A 25789-nucleotide genomic window follows, 5' to 3' on the forward strand; every position below is an offset into this window, starting at 1 on the left:
CTCGTATTTGGCTCAAAACTGAAAATTTTCATAAATTTCAACATTTGTATTAGGAGAGCATAAGTTGCATCGGGTCTTTTTCAAAAAACTTTTGAATTTTCCGTTACTTTTCGATTTCGATTTTCATTCATATACGTGGAGCTACCTTGAACGGAAAAACGTAAAAAACACCATAAATAGCCATTTTTGAACAAAAATAAAGCAAGCCACAGCTACTTCTTATCATTTATTAATCAATTATCCATATCAGTTATCATTTACTGGCGAATTAAGAAACAATTTGTCCTAATGTTCGATTTCGGTTCCCAAAAATAACCGATGTATAGCTACCTGTCGATCGTTTTTGGGAACCGAAATCGAACTTCTGCCAAATATTTTTGCTGAATTCATCGATAAATGATAACTGATGATATAGATTAACCAATAAATGATACAAAGAGCTCCCGCTTGTTTTAGTTTTGCCAAAAAATTATTATTTATGGTGTTTTTTAGGTTTTTCTCGTTCAAGTATAGGAACGAAAATCGAACTTTGGCAGAATAGTTTTGCTGAATCCTTCAATAAATCACATCCAATATCAAAGATTAATCAATAAATGATCTAAATACGCTCTCGTTTGCTTTATTTTTGCTAAATTATCAAATTTTATAGAATTTTTTTCGTCTTTTTCGGGCAAAATCCACCCATGTATTATCGATAATTAATCAATAAATGATAAGAGTTAGCTGTGGCTTGCTTTATTTTTATCAAAAAATGATTATTTACGGTGTTCTTTAGGTATTTTTCGGTTTAAATACACCCATGTATATATTAAAATCCAAATTTATTTGTAAATCTGTAATATAGTTGAAACCTGTAATCTTGATTTAATAATATTCGACTATCGGTCGGGAGATGTCGCTTTAGGAACGTCAAATACGAGGGACGTTCTAAAATTCTTTAACTGAAATATCAGGAATAATCGGAAAGTTTTAACAGAAAATATTTAAATTAATTATCACTTTATTAAGTAAAATTTTCGTAGGGGTAGGTGGAATTAGGAAAGAAAAAACAAAATAAGGGTTGTACCGAAGTTGTATAATTTCTTTACATCCTTTTTTATGACTGAATACATAATTACATGAAATAAAATATGTTCAATAACACATTTATTGTTGCAAATTAATAGCATTTATATTAAAAACAACGTATGAATATCAACAGATAGGGACTTCAAATAATAATACATTAATACAAACAAAATATTTAAGAAATAATACATGAACTGTCATATTATTATTATTGAAATGCAAGATTAGAGAGAAAAGAGCCCCCCTAACCCTCTGTGACCTCCGCATCACCTCTTTACCCACCCTATCCACCCAAACGAATATTAATTTTGAAAGCGTTAACAAATATTTTAACAATTATACCAAAAAATCAGTATAGAAACATTTTAAATATCAACCCAGGTTAGGATTTTAAAAATATAACAGTTTATACAGTAAAGTACATAGTACCTGTAAAAGAAAGACAAGAAAATAAATGAAATTTCAAGGAAAATACAATAAAAAGCAAAAAATACGATGTCTTCTTTCTTCTTAGAGAATACCTCATTATCTGAAAGAAACTAGTGCAAATTAACAGGACTAACGGCAAATACTAATAGTTTTGGTACACAAGATCGGACAGATTTCGCCAGGGCAAGCTGGGCAGTCGCCTATTGCTCCTATTCCAGATAACCCACTGTACCCTGCCTGAAAGGAAGTAACGCTAGAGTGACTCGCGAAAAGTGTATGAGACACTTTTAAGAACAACTAAAAAGCCAAGGCCAAGGGGACTTGTTCGAGGCGGCCCTCTCTCCTCCCACAAGGCTGAGAAGAGAATACAACACTATAAGGAAACATTGAATCTTATAGAAGGCTTGGGGTAAATGCGAAGCAAAATAGTAAGAATGTGCAGTAAGCTAAGCAAAGAGGTAAGCAAGAAACATGTTAGACTACCATTACTAAAAAATAAATAATGAAACACGTTAGTTCTACTACAACTAAATAAAATACAAAACAATGTAAAACCAAAAACTTAATTCGAATAAAATGAACTTAATCAATTACTTCTTTTAGATAGAGCATGCAAGATAAATAACTATTTTAAATTAGGGTCTCCTTTGTCTTCTCCACCGTCGATCTGAAACAGATAGAGTGGTAAAAGATTAATAAAGTGCAATTAAAATTAATTGTATAAAGTATTCTCACCTTAATTATCAGGTGTGAAAAGCAACCCAAATCTAAGGGGAAGAACATAGCAGAAAATTTGTTTCAGTAGAATTCAAAAAATCTCCGGTTGCTCTCACTCAATGGTTGAAGTTTAACTGAATGATGTTGCAAGGCGAAGACAAAAACATTGTTTGTTTCAGTAGCATCAAAATCTGTAGAAATGGAAAGGTAATTAATTACAATATTCAGTTAGATATGAAATAAACTAAAAATGCAGTTAAAGGAAAGTAAAACAGTAAAATTTTGAAGTGGCGTACAATGCACCATCAATAAGCAAGGTAGACATCCATATTAAATGATTAATAAAAATTGTTTTGTCCTTTTGCTTAATATTTTGTTGTCATATTAAAATTATTATTAGTTTATGAAATAATTAAAATAAATACTGTATCTATATTTGCTGGAAAGAACATTTTAAACATTTAAAACAGTTATGGGACATTTTTATGATTACTATGCATACATATTTCACATACCTTTTGGGTTATAAATCATATATAATTCAATTAGAGAGACACAAATTCTTTTAGGTTTCTGCTGATGTTTCGATTTTCTACTTTGTAACATTTTAAAATAAACATCACAAATATATAATAACATACCTAACTTTTAATTTATTTGCCTGCTTGTGATTGTCATGGGTTGCAGTTGACATTATACATTATAATAACCATAGATAAATAATAACGTGTCTAGAGGCACTCAATGCCGGCTATCTTTTCAGCATATTTAAAAAAAATATTAATAATGGCTTCAAATCTTTAAGACGTTATTTAATGTAAGAAAAGTATTTTCTATGCATTTAATAATCATTTTAATATTTACATTTCCAAAAAGTTGCAAAATTAAATGGTAAGTGAAATAATCTAGGGTTATTTGTGTTTGCAGTATTCAAACCAATATTCGCGGAAAAATTTTGAAAGGTCAAATTCAATTTTATTAACGGTCAAGATCGGTGCAATTTAAGATTGGTAGAGGTACTTTTGTCATCGTATAATGCTGTTTATTAAAAGTGTTATATTAATTGTATTATAAATTTAATACTGATCGATGTGTTAATTATTGTGGGCATTTGTAAGCTTTTCAAAAAGTGTCAGTTAAACGTAAAAACCTAGATGGATTCTCATGATTCAAATGGTAAAGGTACCCCATCCGAAGATATTCATAATATACTTAGAGATACTGTGCAACCTAAATTTAGTCAAAGTAACTATTGCTGTGATAGTCCTTTTAAATGGCTTCCCCACGTTTCAACTCCTCCATCAAGATTTTTTAAAATAAAAAATCCGTTTGAGACACACTTAACAGAAAGGCTGCATACAACTGTATTTAGGTAGATTATACATAACATACTTATTTTTTAATACATGATAACTCACGAATTTATTATTACTTAGCCCATCAGTTTTTAATAAAGAACCAAGTCCCAAGATTGATACATTTAAATGGACAATTGAGGAAATCTCTAATTTAAAACCTGCTGATATTGATGAAACTACAATCAACCAATTTTCACCAGAAATGGATCCAATACTTGAAGAAACTGCTCAATCGAAAATAGAAAAGTTTTTTAGTAAAAAAGAAATTGTTCCTAGTCCAATGGATAACATTGTGAAGACTGAACCATTGATCTCTGAAGATGCTAGTCCCCCAACAGTAGAAGAAACTAAACAATTTGTAAATGGTAAGTAATAAAATAATTCTACACAATTATTGTCCATGATATAATTATTAGGAGCATCCCAAACTGTGCTAACGCTACCACCGATTCTGCCAGCTTCAGTAGAAACTGCACTAAAACCGTACTTCTCATACACTATTGACCAACAAGAGAATGCAAACTTTATGCTTTATAAACAATTATTTGAATATAATGAACATGAAAATATCCAAAGCCCTTCACAAAGCATTCAGAGCTCTCCTGCTCCATCTTGTCAAATGTCTCCCATACAGTTTTCACCCTATGAAAAGAATCAGACAAGAGAAGGCTTGTTTAGAAGGTGTGAAAGTTTAGAACATATATCTCCATTAAGAGATTGTGACCTTTCTCCTATTTCATCAAGTCCAAATAATAAAGAAGTCACAAGGGGGCAGTCCCGTTCTTTACATTCTAACAATTATTCATGTCATATGAGTGTGGACACTTCCATCAACTTAGTCCCAGACACGGCAGATGAACTACCACCAAATCAGAGTCTGGCTTTTGGTATGACAGTACTTTTATAATATAGTAAATTTGTCCCAAGTTCAATCTAATTTCAAATTTTTCTTGTTAGTTTGCCTTACTAAAATTAATAACTACACTGAAAATTCTAACCCTCTGTGACCTCCGCATCTCCCCTTTACCCACCCTATCCACCCAAAAAGGAATATTAATTTTGAAAGCGTTAACAAATATTCTAACAATTATACCAAAAAATCAGTATAGAAACATTTTAAATATCAACCCAGGTTAGGATTTTAAAAATATAACAGTTTATACAGTAAAGTACATAGCACCTGTAAAAGAAAGACAAGAAAATAAATGAAATTTCAAGGAAAATACAATAAAAAGCAAAAAATACGATGTCTTCTTTCTTCTTAGAGAATACCTCATTATCTGAAAGAAACTAGTGCAAATTAACAGGACTAACGGCAAATACTAATAGTTTTGGTACACAAGATCGGACAGATTTCGCCAGGGCAAGCTGGGCAGTCGCCTATTGCTCCTATTCCAGATAACCCACTGTACCCTGCCTGAAAGGAAGTAACGCTAGAGTGACTCGCGAAAAGTGTATGAGACACTTTTAAGAACAACTAAAAAGCTACGGCCAAGGGGACTTGTTCGAGGCGGCCCTCTCTCCTCCCACAAGGCTGAGAAGAGAATACAACACTATAAGGAAACATTGAATCTTATAGAAGGCTTGGGGTAAATGCGAAGCAAAATAGTAAGAATGTGCAGTAAGCTAAGCAAAGAGGTAAGCAAGAAANATTATTTATATTAAAAATAAGAACTAGATTTAACTTGGACAAATTCAGCATTTAACTGGAAATGTTCTGTATGACTTTTAAAGATGTTGATGTTATTTTTTCTTATTAGAGAGTGCCCATTCGTTTTTTAACAATGAAGTTCTAAGTGATTCTACAGTTAACTGGGACATGGAATACAAACATGTTTCTTTAGAGTCTCTTACAAAGAGTCCTGTGAGAGGTAGTGACAGAATGGACGTTTCTAATACCAACACGCCAAGATCAAAGATTTTCACTAGTCAGAGAAAGAAGCTCTCGGAAAGTTTCCTTCTGACTGAACTCACCGGTGAAAACGAAGAAAATAAAGAAAACGTTTTTTACGAAATTAAGGCTGCCACAAGTACCAGAAGTTGCTCGATTACTACCAAAACTTCTCTGTTTAGTCGTGACATCACAGATGCGGGCTATCATACGGGTCTTCATACTATGTCGGAGGAGGGCTCTTGGAATTGCTCTTCAGCTCTTTTCGCGTCTACTCCCACCAAAAATAAACACTGATATAATAAAGGTACTACATACTATAAATTTTTTACAAAAGGGGACCGTTTAGCTATTGACATCATAATGTCTTATTTTTTTTTACTTCATATTAATTATTCGAGATTATCTTATTAATAATAGATATAATAATTATTAAATTGTAAATGTAAACAAAATGGTGGGTGTGCGATTTTAGTATAATTTTTTTGTTTAATTCTTTGGTACTTCACCAGCAACTATTTTATAAAGACTGTAAATACGTGCCAAAGAATTTGGGATTTTTAGCTGCCAATATTTTATACTTTCTTACATTTCAACTTCTAATACTATTATTTGCTCATAATGACTGTTGTGCAGTTTGATCTGAATCATAACTGTATTGTGTGTAATTGTTTATTCAAAATAACAGGAATTTTGGTGGTCTTTGAGATTTTACTCTTGACGTTTCGCCTACAACTGCGGCAGGCATTTTTAAAAGATCTATCGTTGCTGGAACCAACTAAATCATTCAACATCTACCGCAATTTAGACGAAACGTTAGGAGTAAAATCTTAAAGATCATAGTCAATAAATCTGGAAAATTCTTGTAATACACTGAAGACGCCGGTCGTGAAAGCCTACGTTCACTTCTTTGTTTATTAATTGTATACGTACATTTAATAGGTTACTAGGGCGTTTTGATCAGTTTTGTCTCGCATAACACATGATGCATATCATTTCGATAGAAGTTCTGTTGTTATTGTTTGTAAATTTAACAAATGTATTTACTATTTTTTTATCAGATAATTATTATTTTGATTGAGTAATATTCTGCAAAAATTAATTATGTTCAATAAATTATTACTCTTTAAATTTAAAAAGACTCCATACATGAAATACGTAATTATTATACAATTCAATTTTTTATCTAATGTATCTAAGTTTTGTATATTATTAATTAGCTTTTAGTACTTGAACGCTTTTAAAATGTTTATTTTACCAGCTAAATTACTGCCAATTTTAGTCTCAATTTTGTAGTTATAGATGATAAATATTATTTAATTATAATGTCCCTTGAAGTATTTGTGCAATTTAATAAACTATGCATCTCATTTTAAGAATTTTACTTAGAAAATAAAATTCTCTCGGTAATTTATTTCTATTGGAAAGCTGAAGAGATTGTATTCCAGTTCCATTAAAAATTGCAGGATCAATCCCAAATGATTTTGATGCAGAATTCTTTAAGTTTAGACGCCTATTTAAATCTTCAAAAAGTCCAAAATTTTATTTTTCATAATTTTTAGTATAGGCAAACATTTGGAAAAAGGAATAGCGCAAAATTTAAAAAGGGAAAAATTGGAAAAGGGTGAACAAAAGGAGAGAAATTGTATCCCTGAAATTGAATGCTATGCTTTTATATGCAAAGTCTACTGTAAACTCTTACAATATTAAAAAAAAAATAATAATACCTAATAATAAATTTACAAAACTTCAATTCGTAGCGATCAGCAACCAAACTGGAGGCTTAAGAGGGCTAAACACTTACTTATATTTGCAGATGCGTTTACGTTTTCATTCACAGACAATTGAAAAACCTTACCTATTATGACCTTTGCGTGTTCCTGCATCATTGCGACCAGTTCAGGGAGTCGATCAAGCACACTCGAAATCACATTCGGATTACTGTTGTCCAAACAAGTAAGTAGCAACGGCATCACTTCGCTACTCCTATCTGGACGGTGTTTAAGTAGTTTCAAGATTAAAACGAGTGCAAGGGAACGAGTGCTTCCACAGGACGTTGGTGATGTCACGCAGTTGTAAAGTTGTGGAGCGACGAGCAACAAAAGCTGTGGCCGTTTGTTTGATATGTGATCGAGATCTTGAAGGGCTGTAAGAGGATCTTGTTGTGTCTGCAATGTATTCATCAATGTTGGCCACTGCTGTGGTAGTGGGTCGTCAGTGGGTGGGGTTGTTGCACCCACAAGTAACTCCTGAGTACCTCCTCTCCCTGACTGCTCCTGTTGCTGAGTAGCAGGCAACGTCACGCTGGAAAGCAAGGGACGAACGCTCGGCTGTGATATTTGTAGATCACTAAAATAACATTATTAAAAGCTTAATTAGTATGACACTCCAAGTGGAAACTGGACAAACTGAGTTTGGGCAAACGGAACAAAAGGTATTAAAATTAAAGCAGATTGTGGGGCTTTGTCTTTTCATGTTTAGGATGTATAACAAAATAAAATTTACAAAACAATAGCACTGAAATGTAGATTGAATATAAAATAGAATAAAAGAAATTAAACCAAGAAGTAATGACATTTCATTAAAAATACAAATGTACGAAAAAGAGGTAAGCTCTTGTAATATGTATTTAAATCCTCCGCCACCAAAAGAATTAAATTAAAATTACATATGAGAAGTAGGACAAAAATGAGTATTTATTTGTGCAACTCTTTTCTTACCAAGTACTTCATTGTTAACTTGGTAACATTTCCTAGTTTTCATATTTAATTAAATGACAGGGTAGAGAACATGATCCCTTTTGTACATTCACCTTATTGTGAGTAAGTATGTAAGTTTTACGTACTTTAATAAATGCCCATGCTGTTGGAGATATTTCAATGCATTTTTTACATCATGCATCATCCAATTTTGCAAAAACGTGACAAATCGACTAAGTAAGGTCGTTAAGTCCTTCGAGTGTCCATGATATTGTAATAATAGAAAATATGAATCACAAAATGAACTTAAAGCCTTAGTCTGTTCGAAGACTATGGGCTGCAATAGTTCAACAATACCGAGCACTTGCGTGAAAAGCAAAAAATGTCCTCGACTTTTCAACACAATCCATTCGTACTGCGCCCTTCCTCGTAAACTCCCGGCTAACATTGGTAATTGCCTCAGGACAAGTTCGGGATGGACAGCAGCGAGTTTTCGCGCGCATAATTCTAGGTCGATGCTCTTCCGAGACCAGTCTTTGACACGGGGTGTAGTTGTTAATGCACTGAACAACGTGTGTGAGATAACATCAACAACGCTACCGCAGGTTTTAGAATAGGCTGCACCAGCTAGTTGCTGCATGTCGAAGTTTTCTATGTGACTTTTCACCGCTGGAACTGACATGTACAGCATGAGTAACAGCTCGCGAGCTTTTTCATCATTTTGTACTTTATCAAGTAATACTCGGGCCACTGTTGAGGCTGAGTAACCGATACTTTGAAGTAAGAGGGGCAGACGCGATTCCATATTGCTTTGCCAATTTTCTTCGTACAAATGGGCTTCTTCCAATATATAATTTGTAAGGACTGCGAGCTAGAAAAGTAAAGAAATTAACAACAAACTGTAAAAATTGAAGTCAATCTGTTTCCTAATTAGAAAGAGAGTCCAAAAACGTATTTAATTAAATTCCATAATTCTTCCCTTGAGTGGTATTAATAACAAGGGGCGAATAGATTACACCCTGGGTTGTTTTTACCCCTTATTTAGCACGTATTATTTTGTTTATTTAATTAAAGTGTACATGAACTGTCTTACTTGCTGTGAGTTCAACTGAAGCACGTCTTCAGTGTCATGATGCTTGGGAACAGCTTTGTCTCTTCCTTGCCATAGTTTAGGACTTTGAGTTAGCGCTTTCAAGAAATTAAGTACTGAAACAGGGCAGTATTCCTGTTTACATTTTAACAACTGGGTTCTAAGTGAAAATAATGTTTGCCAACTGCCCCTTTGTAGTAAGAGGGAGATTAGAAGTGGTCTGAAAGGGATTTGCTCTTTTGCAAATAGCAAATTCATCTAAAACAGTAAATGAAGTAATTGTTTTTTTTTTTTAATTAAATTTATGTAAGTACCTGTACACTTCTTTCTTCAGGTTTAGCAATTTCCAATTCGATTTGAGCCAGCCAGTCAACAATTAGTCCTTTCTTTTCTGGTAATGTTTCTTTATCTAATAGCAATTTTCCTAATCTTTCTCCAACTTTATCAGACACCTGTCTGTTGGTTGTAATTTTATTTTCTTTAATGACCGATTTGTATTCATCAACTTCCATTTTGATTTCATCTTTACTTTTCGAATAATAATTTAAAAACTGCTTCAAAACAGAAGCTAAGAAACACGTTTTGTCGTTCATTTTCGATAAAAGGTAACTGGCTACAGACGCTGTATTTTTGTTGACGTTTTTCTTCGTAAAAATTAACTTAAATAATGAAACAGAAAAACGTTGTTGGGAAATTAAAGTGTTTACGAATTCTGATGGAGCAGATTTTAAGTAATCTAAAATAACTTCTGATACATGCTTATTTGATGAGATGACCTGAAATATGACACAAACTAAATAATGAAGTATATATTGTAATACAATTTAAATAGTTTCTTGATCACATGTGCTTATTGTGAAGTTTGGAAAATAAGATGAAGAAAATTAGCAGTAGTACACACTAACAAAGACATACCTTCAACAATTTTAGATGTTCTTCGTTTTTATTTCCATTAGATTTCTTTCCAAATATTAGGTCCAAAGAGTCGATAACAGTTTCTGTGTCTATCAAAAGTTCCTTTTTAACAACTGCAACTGTAATACTGGGTTTGGTATGGGAAATATTCTCTATTTGTCCATCTTCTGGTAAAGCAGGCGTNCAAAAGCTTTTTATAAATCTACAAATCCTCTTTCTATCGTTTTCTCTATTATTACCCGTGAAGCTAGAATGATACACATTTGCATTTAACCTATTACTTCATTTCCTTACAAATTAATAAGTGTAAATAAATTATCGTAATAAGAAGGCACTACACTATTAATTAAGTAAAATCAAAAGCCAATAGTTATCAAATTCGGAAAATAATTCATTTATCAACCAAGCCACCAAACAAATGAAAAAACGCAAATATAAGGTTTAATTAGGTGTTGTTAATTGTTTGATTAGTGATTAATTACGACATTGATTTAACGACCTTGGTTAAAGCGTAACTAAACAGTGATACTAAACAACGTAACGTTTTTTTTTTGAGTTAACAGAAATGAACAAAAAGTTAACCTATTGTTTTTTTTTATTCATATGTATTTTCAATCAATCTCTTCCAAATAATTCAAAATTAAACAGGAAACGTTAGTCAAAAGTACTTTATATGTACGATCGTGGGTAATTAAATTAACAAAAAAGCTTTTCACAATTAAAATCAAACATTCCATGGAATAAAACTCAATCGACGTAAATTCTCAAATTCTATTATAAAAATCGAAAGTTCAATTTTAGCAATAAAACTTACATGCCCAGGTTAAAAAGATAATTAACACTTAATTACGTTTAAAAACTNTTTTTTTTTTTTAATTAAATTTATGTAAGTACCTGTACACTTCTTTCTTCAGGTTTAGCAATTTCCAATTCGATTTGAGCCAGCCAGTCAACAATTAGTCCTTTCTTTTCTGGTAATGTTTCTTTATCTAATAGCAATTTTCCTAATCTTTCTCCAACTTTATCAGACACCTGTCTGTTGGTTGTAATTTTATTTTCTTTAATGACCGATTTGTATTCATCAACTTCCATTTTGATTTCATCTTTACTTTTCGAATAATAATTTAAAAACTGCTTCAAAACAGAAGCTAAGAAACACGTTTTGTCGTTCATTTTCGATAAAAGGTAACTGGCTACAGACGCTGTATTTTTGTTGACGTTTTTCTTCGTAAAAATTAACTTAAATAATGAAACAGAAAAACGTTGTTGGGAAATTAAAGTGTTTACGAATTCTGATGGAGCAGATTTTAAGTAATCTAAAATAACTTCTGATACATGCTTATTTGATGAGATGACCTGAAATATGACACAAACTAAATAATGAAGTATATATTGTAATACAATTTAAATAGTTTCTTGATCACATGTGCTTATTGTGAAGTTTGGAAAATAAGATGAAGAAAATTAGCAGTAGTACACACTAACAAAGACATACCTTCAACAATTTTAGATGTTCTTCGTTTTTATTTCCATTAGATTTCTTTCCAAATATTAGGTCCAAAGAGTCGATAACAGTTTCTGTGTCTATCAAAAGTTCCTTTTTAACAACTGCAACTGTAATACTGGGTTTGGTATGGGAAATATTCTCTATTTGTCCATCTTCTGGTAAAGCAGGCGTTTGCATTTCAAGAGCTTTCACAAAAGTCTCCCCTCCCACAGCTCCCCTTCTGTTTTGTACTTCAACCAACTGTATCATGTAATTCTTGTCCAAAACAGAATCCACAACGAGTTTTGGGTCTAAAAGTGTCGCTTTGTCCAATATTTGCAAAAGTTTGCTTATGGAAACGACTGGTATTCCGAAAGATTGGATAAAGAGAACCAACTGAGACGCTTCCAACTTTTCAACGGCCGCATCGACCAATCGAGGTACAGTGGAGCGAATCATACGCAGCTTCAACCAATCAGGAACTAGTAATGCTTCTTCTGAGGTGTCTACGAGATATGCTTTTGGCTGTTCTTCGTTTAGTGGGAACCACATATCAACCAAGATGTCGAAGTGTTCAAAATCATCCAAGGGACCGTAAGTGAGAAGGATGATAGAGGCGTGAACGATTAAAATTTGCAATGTACATTGATCTCCGTTTGCCCAGCTGACTACCACCTGATCTTGGCTCTCTGACCAGTGAAACGTCTCGTCTGTTGGTTGCCGAGCTTTTTGAAGATACACGCAAAACATGGTAATCAGGGATTTTAGAGTTTGCATGTTGTCTCCAGGTAAAATGTTTGTAGCAACTGTAGTTCTTTCGACAATTAACGATGCCAAATCGAAAACGAGTTCTAATAAATCTGTCATAGATTCTTCGACATCTTGGGAGGACAGAAAGGCGATATAGTTGGAGACATGAATTGGATTTGTCTCAACAAAAAACGCTTGCCTTAAGAATTGAGCTAAAAGAGGTTTCACAGCGTGCAAGTGTAAAAATTGGGGTATGTACCTCGTAAGCCATTCTGTGTTAGAAGTATTAACATTGTTTATTTCTACGTCTTCGGATGGATTAAGGATTAGTGTTAATCCTTTGATAGCTTGTATACGACTGGAGGCATGTATGGATGTTAATCTTCTCAGTAAATATTCCAAGACTTCACAAGCACTTTGCGGATCGCTACCATTCACTACCGTTCGTAAATGAGCCAGAACTTGGGTATGTTTTGTGGCTTTATCAGAAGGAGTCGCTGATAATAGATATTCACATAGACATTGCACAGGTAGATGTGCAAAAGCTCCCTCAGACGAATGGATGAGTTCTGCAAGCCACGGCATGTGAGCTGTGCCTCCTTGTCGAGACATGATGTCCAATAGAAAATCTGGATTTCGGGAACGACACAGTAAATGACCAAGACGGTATGTATTGTTGAGTGATTGTAACTGATCGAGGATATGAGGAGGTGGTTTACGGGGATCGCCAGACGGTTTTAGCTCGATTAGTTGTGATAAAAGAAGACTGGTTTGTTCAGTAATTTCAACTTTGGTACTGGCCGCGGCCAAATGGGATTCAAACTCGAGGATCGTTTGACGTTCTAAGGAGCAAATTTGGAGTTCTTTGGACAAGAAGTCATCAAGAGTTTCAGTCGCAGAAACCATCGTTGGAGGTGGAAATGAAAAATGACTGAAACAATTTTGATAATTAGGGATTTCACTGCTCTAAAAATGTTGTAACCCACTTTATTATTTACTTACTTAGTTATACACATTTCCATCAACATCCTTAATGTGGAGTATTTATTCCAAGATAAACTTCCAAATGTAGAAGGATTATGTGCAGCTAGTATTAACAGAATGAGCCAAGTCTTCCACAGCAATGATGCAATAGCCAATTTTGGTGGAACGTAACCAGCAGGTAAAATAATATTTTCAGGGTAATTATAACAACACAAATTAAAGAAAAAGTCAACGATTTCAATCTTGTCCATCGCAAGGGAAGGCATACAATCGGCTGGTAAACCTGCAGCTCTCTTTATTAATTGATCAACGACTTCCATTAAGTCTGTTTGAGTTATGGGGTGTTCCTTAGATAAACCTATTAGAAGAAGTCTTAACAACGTTGCTTGAAGAAGTGGCACTTCACTAGCAAGTCTTAAAAAGAGATTTCGTTCGTTTTCGCCTGGCCACGAATCGACTTTATAATATTCTTCACCCGGTGCTAAGAACAAAACCTTATGTAGTACATGAACGAAATCTGTTTGATTTGGTCTAAAAATTCGGACGGCAATATCGTGAAGCCATATCACAGCTTCTCGCTGTATGTTGCTCACTTGGGATTGAAACGCTTGTAGTACAATCGCGTCCCTCTTGCTTTGAGTCGCAGCGTCTCTGACTTGGGGACTGATGCAAAGAAGCATACACATCGATACTAAGTCCGCCAACGAGACAAAAAGACGATCTTTAAACTCAAAATCACGAATTACACCAAGCAGTTCAGGACGTTCTCGCAAAAGCGCGTGAACGACGCTTAAGAGATTGAAATCGTGACGCAGAACGCGGTTAATCTCTTTCAATAGCGTCCGTAAAGAGCGGAGATAATCGTCTTTATTTAGTAGTAGTTCCTGAAAAAAGAACCAACAACTATTTTAGCAATTTTTAATATAAAAAAAAAAACAATTAAAAGCTTACTAAACAAATGTCAGCAAAAGCATCTGCACTTGCTTCTGGTGTCACCTGGAACATGGCACCCACGACAACCAAATTGTTGGTATTTCTCGCGTTTGATAGCTCATTGTAAATAGTGTATTTTAATAGGGGGTACAAGTTTTCAGGAAACGATACCACCATTTCTTTCAAACAATTATTAAAGATGTTTACTAATGGTTTATTTTTTAGTCTCAATTTACTTAACTGAGCTACAACTTCAATGTCTCTTTGGGTGCTGGCAGAACAATTGTAGCAAAGATAAGCGAGCAGTTCTTGAGCTGGTTTCATCAATTTATGGTTGTGCAGCCAAGTCTCTAAACGAGAAACTGCGATCACTCGGATCTCTACTAAGCCGCAAGCGGTGCTCAGAAAACGCACGAAATTTTTTGTTACTGTTTCTGGTTGTTGGCGTCTAGACAGCTGTTCTTTTATAGCTTCCAAAACTATTTGTTCTACTACTTCTTGGGATTGGGTATAACGTGGACAAACTTTCACTTGCCATTTTTCTACTACCGATTTATGTTCATTGAATGCTATTTCATATGAAAAAAGTATTATTATGTAACTACAACATATACTGGATTACTAGAAAACGAATAGTGAATGTTATCTGTAGAATATTGCTACATTTTGTAAGATTCAAAATTCAAATTCAACTTATACTGATATTTTGTTACCTTCATCATCATCTAAAGTATTAACAGTTAGAGGACTTCCAGTATCACGGCTGCTAAGAAACCACGTCTCTGATAGCAGATATTTAGGGGGTTGTTTTGTGTTAAAAGCAGTTACTATATTTTCCACAAAAGGTTTGCAATAAGGATTATCAATCCAAATTCGATCAGCCACAGCATCCTCCACATACAACTAAAAATAAATATAATATTGAATCATGTTTTCTAAATTTAAATAAAATAGTTATGTAGGTATGTACCTTTACAAAGACTTCAGGCCATTGTAATACTTCAGCAAAAGCATGCATAAGTGTATTAATGTATAATATTTGATTGTAAGCATTTCCTTTGGTAGCACTTTTATATCCAACTGCTATATCTCTCCTTAATGAACTGACCAAAGCACTTACAATATATTCATTTGTAAAAAGTGAAGGTTTACATTGGCATATAAGCAGTATACTGTTATAAAGTACTTTACAAGGCTTGAATCGTTGTCCTTCCCTTTGGCCCTTGAGGGCTTTTATAGCACCAAGAACGTAGCTTACCTTAAAGGATAATTTACAAATGTAGTTCAATTAGTTAATTAAGAAACAAATAAAGTGTACTTACAGATTTTTCAGTATTGCCCCCTTGAATTAAGTTCATTACTGTTTCAAAAATATCACAAGAATCACATTCTTGTGCCATAGTCTCCCAAGGCTCTGCTCCTGAAGAAGGTGGGGTTCCACGATCTACTGGTAATATACTTGAACCTCCAATGCTAGGTTGTCGCACTGGGACCTTCAGTTTTTTAGAAGGTGGCAAGGACTGAAGACTTGATGAAGATCCTTCTCTTTTTCTATCAGGCAAACCTTTGGAACAAAGTTATTTATGTTTAGAAAAAAATAAGGATTAAAATAAAGCAGAATTTAAATAACATCGTAGCCTAGTGAAGTAGCAGAAGATCATTGCGATTTTGGAAAATTGACTGATCTATAACAAAACATTAGTGCAATCAATTCTACCTTTACTAGAGGATGAAGAAATATGAGAGCTGGAGCCCTGTTTAGAAAGTGAAATGCCTCGTTTAGCATCTTCTCGGGAGGTTGACGGTTTTGCTCCTAATGCTATGAATTGTTCCGGGGGCTGTTGTGTTACTTTTCCTTTAGGTCCCCGAGATCCAGACACCAATTTATTTCGGTCCATTGCACCAGTTGGGACACCTATTTGACATAAACTAATTAAAACTATTTCACTTTTGCATTATACATTAGTATAAAAGCAGAATTACGAACAAAACTTGTAAAACTAAACAACATTTCACAGATAAAAAGTTAGGTTAGATCTGTATCATAGATTAAACAAATACAATCTGCATGGCTACCTTATCTATGATAGTTACTGTCTACCATAGATAAACAGTTCTACTTTTCAAACTCATTTAGCCATTTAGATAATGCAACGAAACATAACATACAGAGTGTTAAAAAGATCAACGTAAATCTAGAGTATTGTAAATATTTTTCAAACAATTGCGGGTAGAACTATTAACACGTAGCATTAAATTAAGTCTATAAATTTGCTATCAGAAATTTGTTCTTTGCATTGGTCCTTCTAATGGTTCTTGTACATTACCAATTCAGTAACTACGACAAAAACCAGAAACAAACATAAAATGAATGACATTTGAAATAAATTCGTATTTATTCAATTTATCTTTTTACTAATTGAAATAAACAAGTCTACGTGGTCAGAAATTGCTTATGTTTTTTATACATTATCCAAATGGTGTTAATGTTAACGGAAACCTATTATATTTACAAAAATAACGAGTAGTCAGATCTTGTTATGCAGTGACAGTGTCCGAGTCAGTGGTTTGAGGCAGTGAGTATGGCTTTTGTTTTCTTTGACGTCTACGTTCGCGCCTTTCGCCCATAACCAAACGCAACTGTTCCAGTTTGCCACGCGTGCGCAGATTTTGATCATCGCTTAACGACGAGGGAGTAACAATCTGTTGAATCGTTTCCGTCATTGATTCGGACGACTCTGATGATTCCCCACCTCTATTGTTCACACGTTTCAGTTCGGGGGCGGAACATAACAAATCATTCAAGATGTGTACAATAGTTGCCACGTCACGTCGCGGACGTCCTTTGGGATCTTGCAAGGCTGGGTTTAGGGCTCCGCTAAACGTTCCTGAATAAACACTGCCACGGCGACCTAAACAGTACAAGATTACATTACAGTACTTATAAAAGTATACCACACTACATTGTTTTATTGTAATTCTTTTTTGTTAGTAAATGCATCTATTCAAACGATAAGGCAATCAACAATTTTTTACAACGACCAATTGATTTCTTTTTATACGAATAAAATGACAGTTAGGTCCGCCGATGTACGCGCACGTTATTAAAGCTTTCGTGCACGAAGACCGCAACGATGGCCTTAACGGTCTCAACTATGCATGTTCTCTTGCCAATGAGAAGGGCACGTGGGCATGAGCGGGAGAGGAACGTCCTGATGATGATGGGCGAAGTCGCGGAAATCGGTAGTTTTTCAAATAAAAATAAAGCGCTCCACTCCAACGTGTAGGCTAAAAGCTACAAATGGGGACTCCCCGTATACCCAATCCTTTATTTAAAAAATCTGTTTCTGTTAAAAAAAAACATATTTGATCATTTTAAAAAATTACTAGTTACCTTTACGTTGAAAAAGATTCATTTGTAGCCAAAAAAGCATTATAAAGAAAATTTTTAATGTGATTAAGAAAGGTAATTAATTAATTTGAATTTTATCAATTACAATATGATTATCTAAAATTTTCATTAAAATATATTTAGGAATATTATAGAGTTGACATTAAATAACTATTTAATTAGTTAATTAATTAATCAATGAAGTTATCTTTCATACCTTCACTTCTACCAGAAAAAACGTCTGCAGATAGCCGTCTTAAAGTGCTTTGTAGATTTCGTGAGGCTTGTGTAAGACTAGGAGGTTTCTGAGGGGGAGGATCACTGGATGAAGGGGGTGGTTTTGCTCCTGATACTGTACTCAGTTGAAGTTGAATTAACATCATGTGGTCTCCTAAACGCATACTTAAATTGAGAGGTGCTTTACCACACAAAAATTCATTAACCTGAGTATCATTTAATGATTCTAGAGCTTGCATTATACCAATTTCAGGACGTTGAGTCTGTAAAAAAATACCCACATCAACACCAATCAACATGAATTAAAAGATGAAGATACTTATTTGCAAGTTAATGTTTTAAAATATTAAATAGATATTGGCAATTAGGCAATTGGGTCATTTCAAATTCAAAACAATATTAACATAGAATAACTATATTAGATAAAAGACCTATTATATTTTATAGATATGTTATTATCAAATATATTACAATAAATTAAACAACCTGCAACAATTTGCCAAATGCCATGTAAAGCAGCAATTTTGTTGAGCAAGCAAATAAGACCATTTTAACATATTTGTCACATAACTGTTTTACTAATTAATACTTAAATTAAATAATGATCTAGATTTAGAAAATACATATTGCAGTACAAGTGAAATGAGACTCATAAATAAAAAAATCAATGATAACTTACAATTAGTCCTGTTTCCACATTGGGTAATAGGGTAACTTTTGAACCATCAGAAAGTCCATTTTGTATGAGGTTGCCTTCTTGAAGTTGCCTAAAAAAGACCACCCAGATTATAAACAATTAAGTGAATGGTCAACAAAAAAAATGCTTACTTATCCCTAAATAGTAGACATATTCGATCCCTAGGAACTTTGAGTCTCTTAGAGACTAATTTTTTAAGATTTTCAATTGTGATATCCGAGTTCACAACTAAATTGAAATCACCTCCAATGGTGGGGCTAATACGTAGCGAAATTTGTGAATGTTGGCCACACCCCATGGAAATAGGGTTAAAATTTGTTTCGGTGGTATCTTCCATACTTTTAATGTAAAATTAACGCGAAATCTATACGTACTTGCCACTATAACACCCTAAAAAAATTATTCTACGGTACTATATATATCACATTCACCATTTCTAAACATTGCACTAAAAAAAAACAATAGAGTTTACGGTACTATGAGTTCTCTTTCTTTCTGACAGAAGTTGCTGCGCTATCGTCATGCGTACGATGGTACGAAGAGGGGTGAACAGGAGAACTGCTGTCAAATAGAGGCTGCAACAAAAGTTGCCTATACTAATACTTAATAAAAAGTCTTAATTTACGATATGTATTTTACTTTAACGTATTTAATTATTAATTCGATTATTTTATTTACTTTTTTGAATTTAATGATTTGTTATTAAGGTTTATTGTTTTGCAGTCTTTTTAATATAGGTACCTTATTCGTAGATTTTGTGCATTACGATGTGCACAGTTGATTGCATAACTAAAATTAATTATATACAGAGTGTATGAAAAATGATGATTTAATAGATAAACAATAAAACATTTTCAAAGGAGCAGTACATACTTTCATAATAGTATATTTTCTTGTTTTTGGCATTATGTTATAAACAACTCAGTCTGAGCCTTACTCGTATTACAAAAAAAACATTTCTTAAAATTATAATATCTTTGATGTTTCAGTGCTTATTATTCCTTCAGCTCGTAATCTAGAGAGAATCGGTTCGTAAATGTCTGTTGCAAATGGTAAAATGACTCCACGCTGCTGTATTTCTCCTAAAATATTATTACGTGTAGCACGAAAAAAAAAAAAAATAAATAAAATTGTGTAGGCATTACCATCTAAAATCATTCTAGTAGCTATAGCAGCTGGGTATCCAACAGTTTTTGCCATGGCAGAATGTTCACTAGCATCTCCGTAAACTACCAAATTAATTCCCTTAACTTCCTTTCTGTTATCAGGCCAAACAATTCCTATATCATGCCGTAAAATTACCAGGTCCCTCTCATCTTTTTCTGATAACAAAATATTTTTCGTTTTAATGAAAATAGAAGACACACTAAAGCCAAGTTTTGCCAAGAGCAAATAGGAAGTCCACATATATAGAATTACAAATTTCACCATTCTGCGTTCAATAAGAAAAAAGAGTGCGGCACGATTGGTCATTTTTTTCATTTAGGTAAAACAGTGACATAGGTGGTAGAAATTTTAAATGACCTGACTTATTCTGAACTCGCTCAATATTATTTCAAATAAATAGTTTACAATAATAAGCATTAGGGAGAAAAATAGAACTAATGTATCAGAATATTAGATTTCCTTACCATATGATAATTTGCTAGAAAGGTAATAGGCCAACGTGTCCAGTGGAGATCCTAGTTTAACAACTCCTGCTTTGCCTAACATTCCCAGTTCTTCTAAAAGTTCAACAGCGTATTCTGACCCGGTTATTTCAGCAACTTTAGACTTAAGATTTTCGTACATAATGTTATCATCTTCCAATCCCAGAAGATTGCATATAAGAAATCTCCATGTTATTTCAGGACCTTGATGGTGCAAAATTGGATTGGGTTCGGGGTCCAGAAGTCCCAGCAATTGTAACGTTCTTATTGCCTGCGTGTACCCTTTATATCGGATTGTACCCCTAAACACTGTAAGAGCGTCTTCGATTCCGTATAATTTCGAGTAAATTGTACTGTCTCTGTTCGGAAAACCTTCCAAATTAAAACCTGGCAGAAATTCTAAAGGTTTTGCCGCACCCATAAGGTCACCACCTTCACTTATATTAACTATTTGACCCTTTCGGAGATATTTAGCTGCGGAAAGAGTGTTTAGTAGGACTCCTTTAGGAAACCATGAAAATTTATAACGTAAGGGGTTGTTGCTGAATTCAGGGGCAGGTAAACCTCCACAGAACGACTCAAATGATGTAATCCGGCCTCCAAGGGCTTTAGTATTATGGATACATTCAAGGGCTAAAAAGTGATCTATTCCTGGATCCAAGCCAACTTCGTTTAGGATGGTCACACCTTTATCTACAGCTTCCTGGTGCAGGGTCGTGATTGCATCTTTGACGTAACTTGATGTTACCATGTGGGTGCCTTCCTCGATACAAGTTCGTGCTACTACGGGATGGAGATCGTAGGGTAATAGGGAGATCACAACGTCTGCTTGGGATACGAGTTCTCTGAGGTTGCTTGAAGAATCTGCACCAACGTGCAAGTATGACGTGTAAACTCCGGGGAATTTTTTGGCGAGATTGTCTGCCAGTTCTTTTTTATCGCAAGCCACTGTGATCGCCGTCTCCGGTTTTCGGTGGAGGTATTCTATTACAGGGGCGGATACCCTTCCTACAAGCATTTGATTGAATTGATTCGCTTTAAGGGAGATGCAGAAAATACCTTTCTTTTTTCAAAATTGTTAATGATGAAGATGAGTGCATGAAAAAATGATTTGGATTTGATTTTTTAGAGTTCATTTGTTATAGGAGAAACAAATGATTATTTCATGAAAGACATTTTTTATAGTTGACATTCGTAGATTAAATGAAAAAGCGATGTGAAGATTTTAGAATTTTGTAGAATACAGTGTAAATTGTATATAACGACACTTACGGGACTGAACGTTTTTCGGCGTTATAAAGAGTGGTCGTTAAATGGAGAGAAATAAAAGATATTATTTTACTATTCTATAATAATGTGCATTTACCAATATAGTACACATTTTGCACAAGAACATTATTATTCATACATTGCGTATAGCCTGTTATCTTCGTCTGATGTTTTTTGCTACTCCAATATTTTTATTGTACTTTGTTACGTATCTTACTCATATCTTGAGATACTGCTGGATCAATTTGATTATATAAAAAGTATTTTTTTAATAGTTTGGCTGCATCAAGTGCTTGTTTGATGCTTGGTGGAGAGACAGGATCGTCTTCTTTAACAACGTACACAGCTGCAGTTCTTATCTATTTCGGCAACTTAGAAAGTACTGCTCAATGATTTATAATGCCGCATTGTTGTCGTTAAATAGAGTGAGCGTGACGCTATATAGAGTGTAATATTGTATAGAAAACAATGTAAACCAACCAAAGTCAAGCAATTTCGACGTTTTAAGGAGTTTGTAGTTAAATCGAGTGACGTTATAAAGAGTTTACACTGTATTCCCAAATAGAAATTTGTAAAATATTTCCAAAAAATTTACAGATATTACATGAAATACTATACTATTATTCAAGTCAGCGAGAAGTTAATATAGGTACTTATTAAAAAAACTTTTTTATATTAATGATGATTTCCTTGATGAAACATTTAAATTGTGAATGTATAATGTCGAATGTGGTTTTATAATGGATGATTTCATTTCTACCTGCTCCTAAAATGACAACATGCTTTTGTTGTGTTGATTGATCCATTCCTGAGAGAGGTCTCGATTTTCTACAAAGTGCATTTTTTTAAATACTTTTGCGTTTTTAATTAAATTATTGTTAATTTACCCGTTCGTTTGTCTTAGTTCCTGTATATATTCAAAATCAGGGGTTAAGACACCATTGCTTGCGATTATTGCCTGCAATAATTTGTTTTACAATTAAAATTAAAAAAAAAAAAAAATGTTTTGCTTAATTTAAAAATGCCAATTTAAGAAAGGTTTAAAATAAAATTCTCAATTTAAATGCGTCTATACTATTTCCAGTTTTCGGGCTTTTTGGCTGTCGTTCGGAGTTTTTTGCTCTCAACGTTTCGTCGATATGCATCGACGACATCTTCAGGAGTTCTTCTTCTTAGAATGGTAAGTCGAAGTCAGACTTCTGAAGATGTCGTCCATGCGTCTCGGTGAAACGTTGAGACCAAAAAGTCGGATTTCGACCTACCATCCCAGGAAGAACTCCTGAAGATGTCGTCCATGCGTGTCGAAGAAACGTTGAAACAAAAAAACTCCGAATGACGGCCAAAACTGACAATAGTATCAACTATGGTCGCGAAAGCTTGAATAAATTTGTTAAAATAAAAGTGAATCTACATTCCATTACTTACCCGCAAAGTTTTGCTAATGGAATTTTTTATATAATTTATTATTTTCAATCTTTTGCATGAGAAATTTCTCTTTGTAGTAAATTTTCCTAAACACGATAATAAACAATTGAATTTGTAGATAATTATGATAATGATTTCCAAGAAACCAATCACCGATAAGGGCTAATCGCTCTTTGTTTACATATTTATTTATATTGTATTCATAGCACTGCGTAATCTTATTTTGAAAGTTATTACAAAACATATTTGCTATTTCGATTGTTTATGGCAAATAAAATACTTCAATTGTTATTACTTTGATATATGCAATTTAATTAATGAATTACGTATCTACCTACTGTTAATAGATTAAAAAAGCGCAAATACGTAATAAGTAAAGGAAGAAGTAATACGATTCAACCAGAAAGTTTATGATGAATGCTCTTTAATAAATTGTTTCGGACAAGGGACCATTATAAACTTCAGCTTTTGATGGCATACTTTACTTTAATCATACCTGTTTGACTGTAGGAGAAAAACTGTGTTCTTCCAAAGGCCTGGTAGCATCGGACTTTTGAATTATTTCTTTGGCAATTGGGAACAAAAGATCTCCGAAGAAGTCGGTACTCTCCCTGGGAATTTGGGTTGGCATATTATCAATACTACAAACTAGAACTCCTGGTCCTTTGAAGCTATTGGTATCCTTGTTTCTGTCGGCGTCGTACAGACAGAAAGGTGTGTCAATTGTGGTGTTTTCGTTCATAAATTCTATAGAGCCTCCAGGATCAGCGGAGATGTCGCATATTCCTAACATTCTATGGGGCAGAGCTGGTGCCCCGATCGATGTAGGTAACCAAGGTGTGTGAGCAGGTTTGAGGAGATGTTTGGCGTCCGGAATGGTTAACAATTTTGGACTGTTCACTGCCCAGTAAATTCCATTGACAATGACAGATGCATATGGCGCAATATTTTTGCTAAATGTTGATATATATCTTTCGGGATGTTGTTTATATTCCTCTCTATCAAATCCACCCCCTTCCGCCCTTTCGAGATAGTGTCTACTTCTTACTTCACATCCGTAGACTTTATTTGGACTGCCGTGTTCTGCCGCTTTTTTGAGATGTTCTGGTGGAACATACTCGTGTGGGAATTCGAGGAATACCTCCTGGGATCCTTGGGACACGTTTCCGGATCCTGTGAAGACGAATGTTAAAGGACCGACGGATTTTGGCATCAGGCCCAAGGCTATTTCGTAACCGGCATCTCGAACAGCTTGCCGTGCCATACTGGAGTTTCGGTAATTATGGGCTGGACCTATGTGCATGAAGGGGGTGTGATGACCCAGGGCTAATAACCTCAAACCAATTCCATGAAGTATGTTGACCATTCCTGCGACCCCTGCCATCTTGCCGAAGGCAACTATTCTTTGACCTTTTTCGTCTACCATTTTTTCGTAATCTATTAGTCGAATTCTTTTCTCTAAAATAGCATCTAACATCGGCATGTTTGCCTCCTGGGCCTTTATCGTGTGTGAAAAGAAGCAGTATGTTTTATCTGGGATCAACTGGTCAATAGGGACCTGTTTGACGCCAAAAATGACGTTTGCTTCTGATATGTCTTCCTGTACAATTGCACCCGAATTAAGATATGATTGCATGGGATATGCCCTTCTGTTGCTGGGTTGTACGATAACTTTGATGCCATCCTTTACCAGTTTCTTTGCGTGCGTTGGAGCAAATGGGGCTCTCCGTTCCCATACACTTTGATCTTCTCTTCGAATTGCTATTACCTTTTTTGATGCCTAAAAGTTTTTATCGTATTATAATGCAAATTCTTGGGGGCTATTATAGGTATGCAAGACAGGCACTGGTTGATTTAATGAGTCACAATTTTTTAGAACTGGTACATCGCAATGATGATGAAGTTTGAAGAGGGAAAAAATAAATTCTGGCTTAGTAAATCAACAACCAGCAGGAATTTCTCAAAAACAAAAGAATGTAGCATTTTCGCTAGTTTTTCTTTAAAATTTAGTAATTGTTGGAAATAGAGGAAGGTATGGTTCATTTCTTTAGGGTTGTTTTGTTCACCCTTCAATATCCCCCCAATATTATATTTGGGATAAATTTATTTTGAGACAATCTGCCGTGACAAACGTATGACAATTTGGTACTGGAATTCTTAAGTTATCAATAATAAAAACCAAAGTTGTTCTATAATTAATTAAATTAGGTTTAAAGAATCGTTTGATGTAATAGTAATAAACCACAAAAGTTCCTAAAAATCGAAAAGTAAACTAAAACGATTTTTATTTTTCTTTGTTTGTTTCTTTATTTAAAACGAATAAATATGGAAAAAAAATAAATTTTTACGATTACGTTACAATTTAAATGAAAGGAAGTCAATGCTCAGAAATTTTGTGTTTTAGAATATTTAATGTAAAACCGTCAAGAAACACTTGAAACACAATTGAAAAAAATAGGGGAAGCATAAGTCAACAGAATATAAGACACTAAAATGCCAGCATAACAGTGGCGTGTATGATCAATTAAAACGGATGTGAAAATGGGCGGACCATTCAAAAAAAGTATAATTCAAATATTGTACCTACAAAAAATCGTTTACTTCTTAAATGGCAGTTAATCTTGTTTTCTCTGACGACCCGGAACATTTTTTCTGAACGGTAACAGAAATTTTAATCACAATAATAATTAATAATACTGTTTACACGTTGTTTGTTCACTTCACGATTGCCGCAGCTGAACTATTTTGAGAGAATACGAGCATATTGAAAGAGACGATATCAAATCCAATATTATTGACTT

The 25789-nt window shown here is 34.0% G+C and overlaps 4 protein-coding genes and 1 long non-coding RNA gene across 9 annotated transcripts in view; 1 reads left to right on the forward strand and 4 right to left on the reverse strand.

The window, feature by feature from the left end:
• Positions 1–1054: 1054 nt before the first annotated feature.
• Positions 1055–2900, reverse strand: LOC108744911. The gene is made up of 3 exons (XR_001939027.2): positions 2730–2900; positions 2233–2405; positions 1055–2164 (listed from the first exon to the last, which is right to left on the reverse strand). It is a non-coding gene; the product is annotated as an uncharacterized LOC108744911 (long non-coding RNA).
• Positions 2901–3159: 259 nt separating this feature from the next.
• Positions 3160–6833, forward strand: LOC112906787 (protein aurora borealis). Its single transcript, XM_025981706.1, has 4 exons — positions 3160–3586; positions 3651–3937; positions 3989–4459; positions 5333–6833. The coding sequence occupies exons 1-4, from the start codon at positions 3369–3371 to the stop codon at positions 5758–5760; spliced, it is 1404 nt and encodes a 467-aa protein (XP_025837491.1). The 5' UTR covers positions 3160–3368; the 3' UTR covers positions 5761–6833.
• A 278-nt stretch (positions 6834–7111) lies between these two features.
• LOC108744950 (integrator complex subunit 1) lies at positions 7112–16373 on the reverse strand. Of its 4 annotated transcripts, none has more exons than XM_025981705.1 (12): positions 16038–16373; positions 15643–15884; positions 15291–15578; positions 15034–15223; positions 14339–14889; positions 13406–14271; positions 11827–13334; positions 10168–10331; positions 9567–9911; positions 9256–9510; positions 8309–9033; positions 7112–7812 (listed from the first exon to the last, which is right to left on the reverse strand). In XM_025981705.1, exons 1-12 carry the CDS (start codon positions 16216–16218, stop codon positions 7227–7229), a joined length of 5901 nt encoding a protein of 1966 aa, XP_025837490.1. In that variant the 5' UTR covers positions 16219–16373; the 3' UTR covers positions 7112–7226. The 4 variants fall into 4 exon arrangements, with proteins under 4 accessions (XP_025837490.1, XP_025837489.1, XP_018336442.1 ...); XM_025981704.1 differs by having other exon boundaries at positions 9567–10028; XM_018480940.2 differs by lacking the exons at positions 9567–9911; positions 10168–10331 and adding an exon at positions 11062–11406 and having other exon boundaries at positions 11663–13334.
• A 319-nt stretch (positions 16374–16692) lies between these two features.
• LOC108744903 (midnolin homolog) lies at positions 16693–19154 on the reverse strand. Its single transcript, XM_018480863.2, has 4 exons — positions 18777–19154; positions 18628–18715; positions 17929–18211; positions 16693–17232 (listed from the first exon to the last, which is right to left on the reverse strand). Exons 1-4 carry the CDS (start codon positions 18980–18982, stop codon positions 16859–16861), a joined length of 951 nt encoding a protein of 316 aa, XP_018336365.1. The 5' UTR covers positions 18983–19154; the 3' UTR covers positions 16693–16858.
• Positions 19155–19513: 359 nt separating this feature from the next.
• Positions 19514–25789, reverse strand: part of LOC108744951 (alpha-aminoadipic semialdehyde synthase, mitochondrial) — a 96614-nt gene continuing 90338 nt past the window's right edge. The window contains exons 1-7 of one of the 2 annotated variants that reach the window (XM_025981723.1): positions 25576–25753; positions 23485–24768; positions 22451–22521; positions 22324–22391; positions 20277–21302; positions 19791–19967; positions 19514–19727 (exon numbers count right to left, since the gene is read on the reverse strand). In XM_025981723.1, the coding sequence (XP_025837508.1) occupies positions 19612–19727; positions 19791–19967; positions 20277–21302; positions 22324–22391; positions 22451–22521; positions 23485–24768; positions 25576–25635 (2802 nt within the window). In that variant the 5' untranslated portion in view covers positions 25636–25753 and the 3' untranslated portion in view covers positions 19514–19611. Of the gene's footprint in view, positions 19728–19790; positions 19968–20276; positions 21303–22323; positions 22392–22450; positions 22522–23484; positions 24769–25575; positions 25754–25789 lie in introns of those variants that run through there. The other variant, XM_025981722.1, reaches the window with a different exon arrangement.

Source organism: Agrilus planipennis, unplaced genomic scaffold, assembly GCF_000699045.2.
Source record: "Agrilus planipennis isolate EAB-ADULT unplaced genomic scaffold, Apla_2.0 scaffold42, whole genome shotgun sequence".
Taxonomy (NCBI): Eukaryota; Metazoa; Arthropoda; class Insecta; order Coleoptera; family Buprestidae; genus Agrilus; species Agrilus planipennis.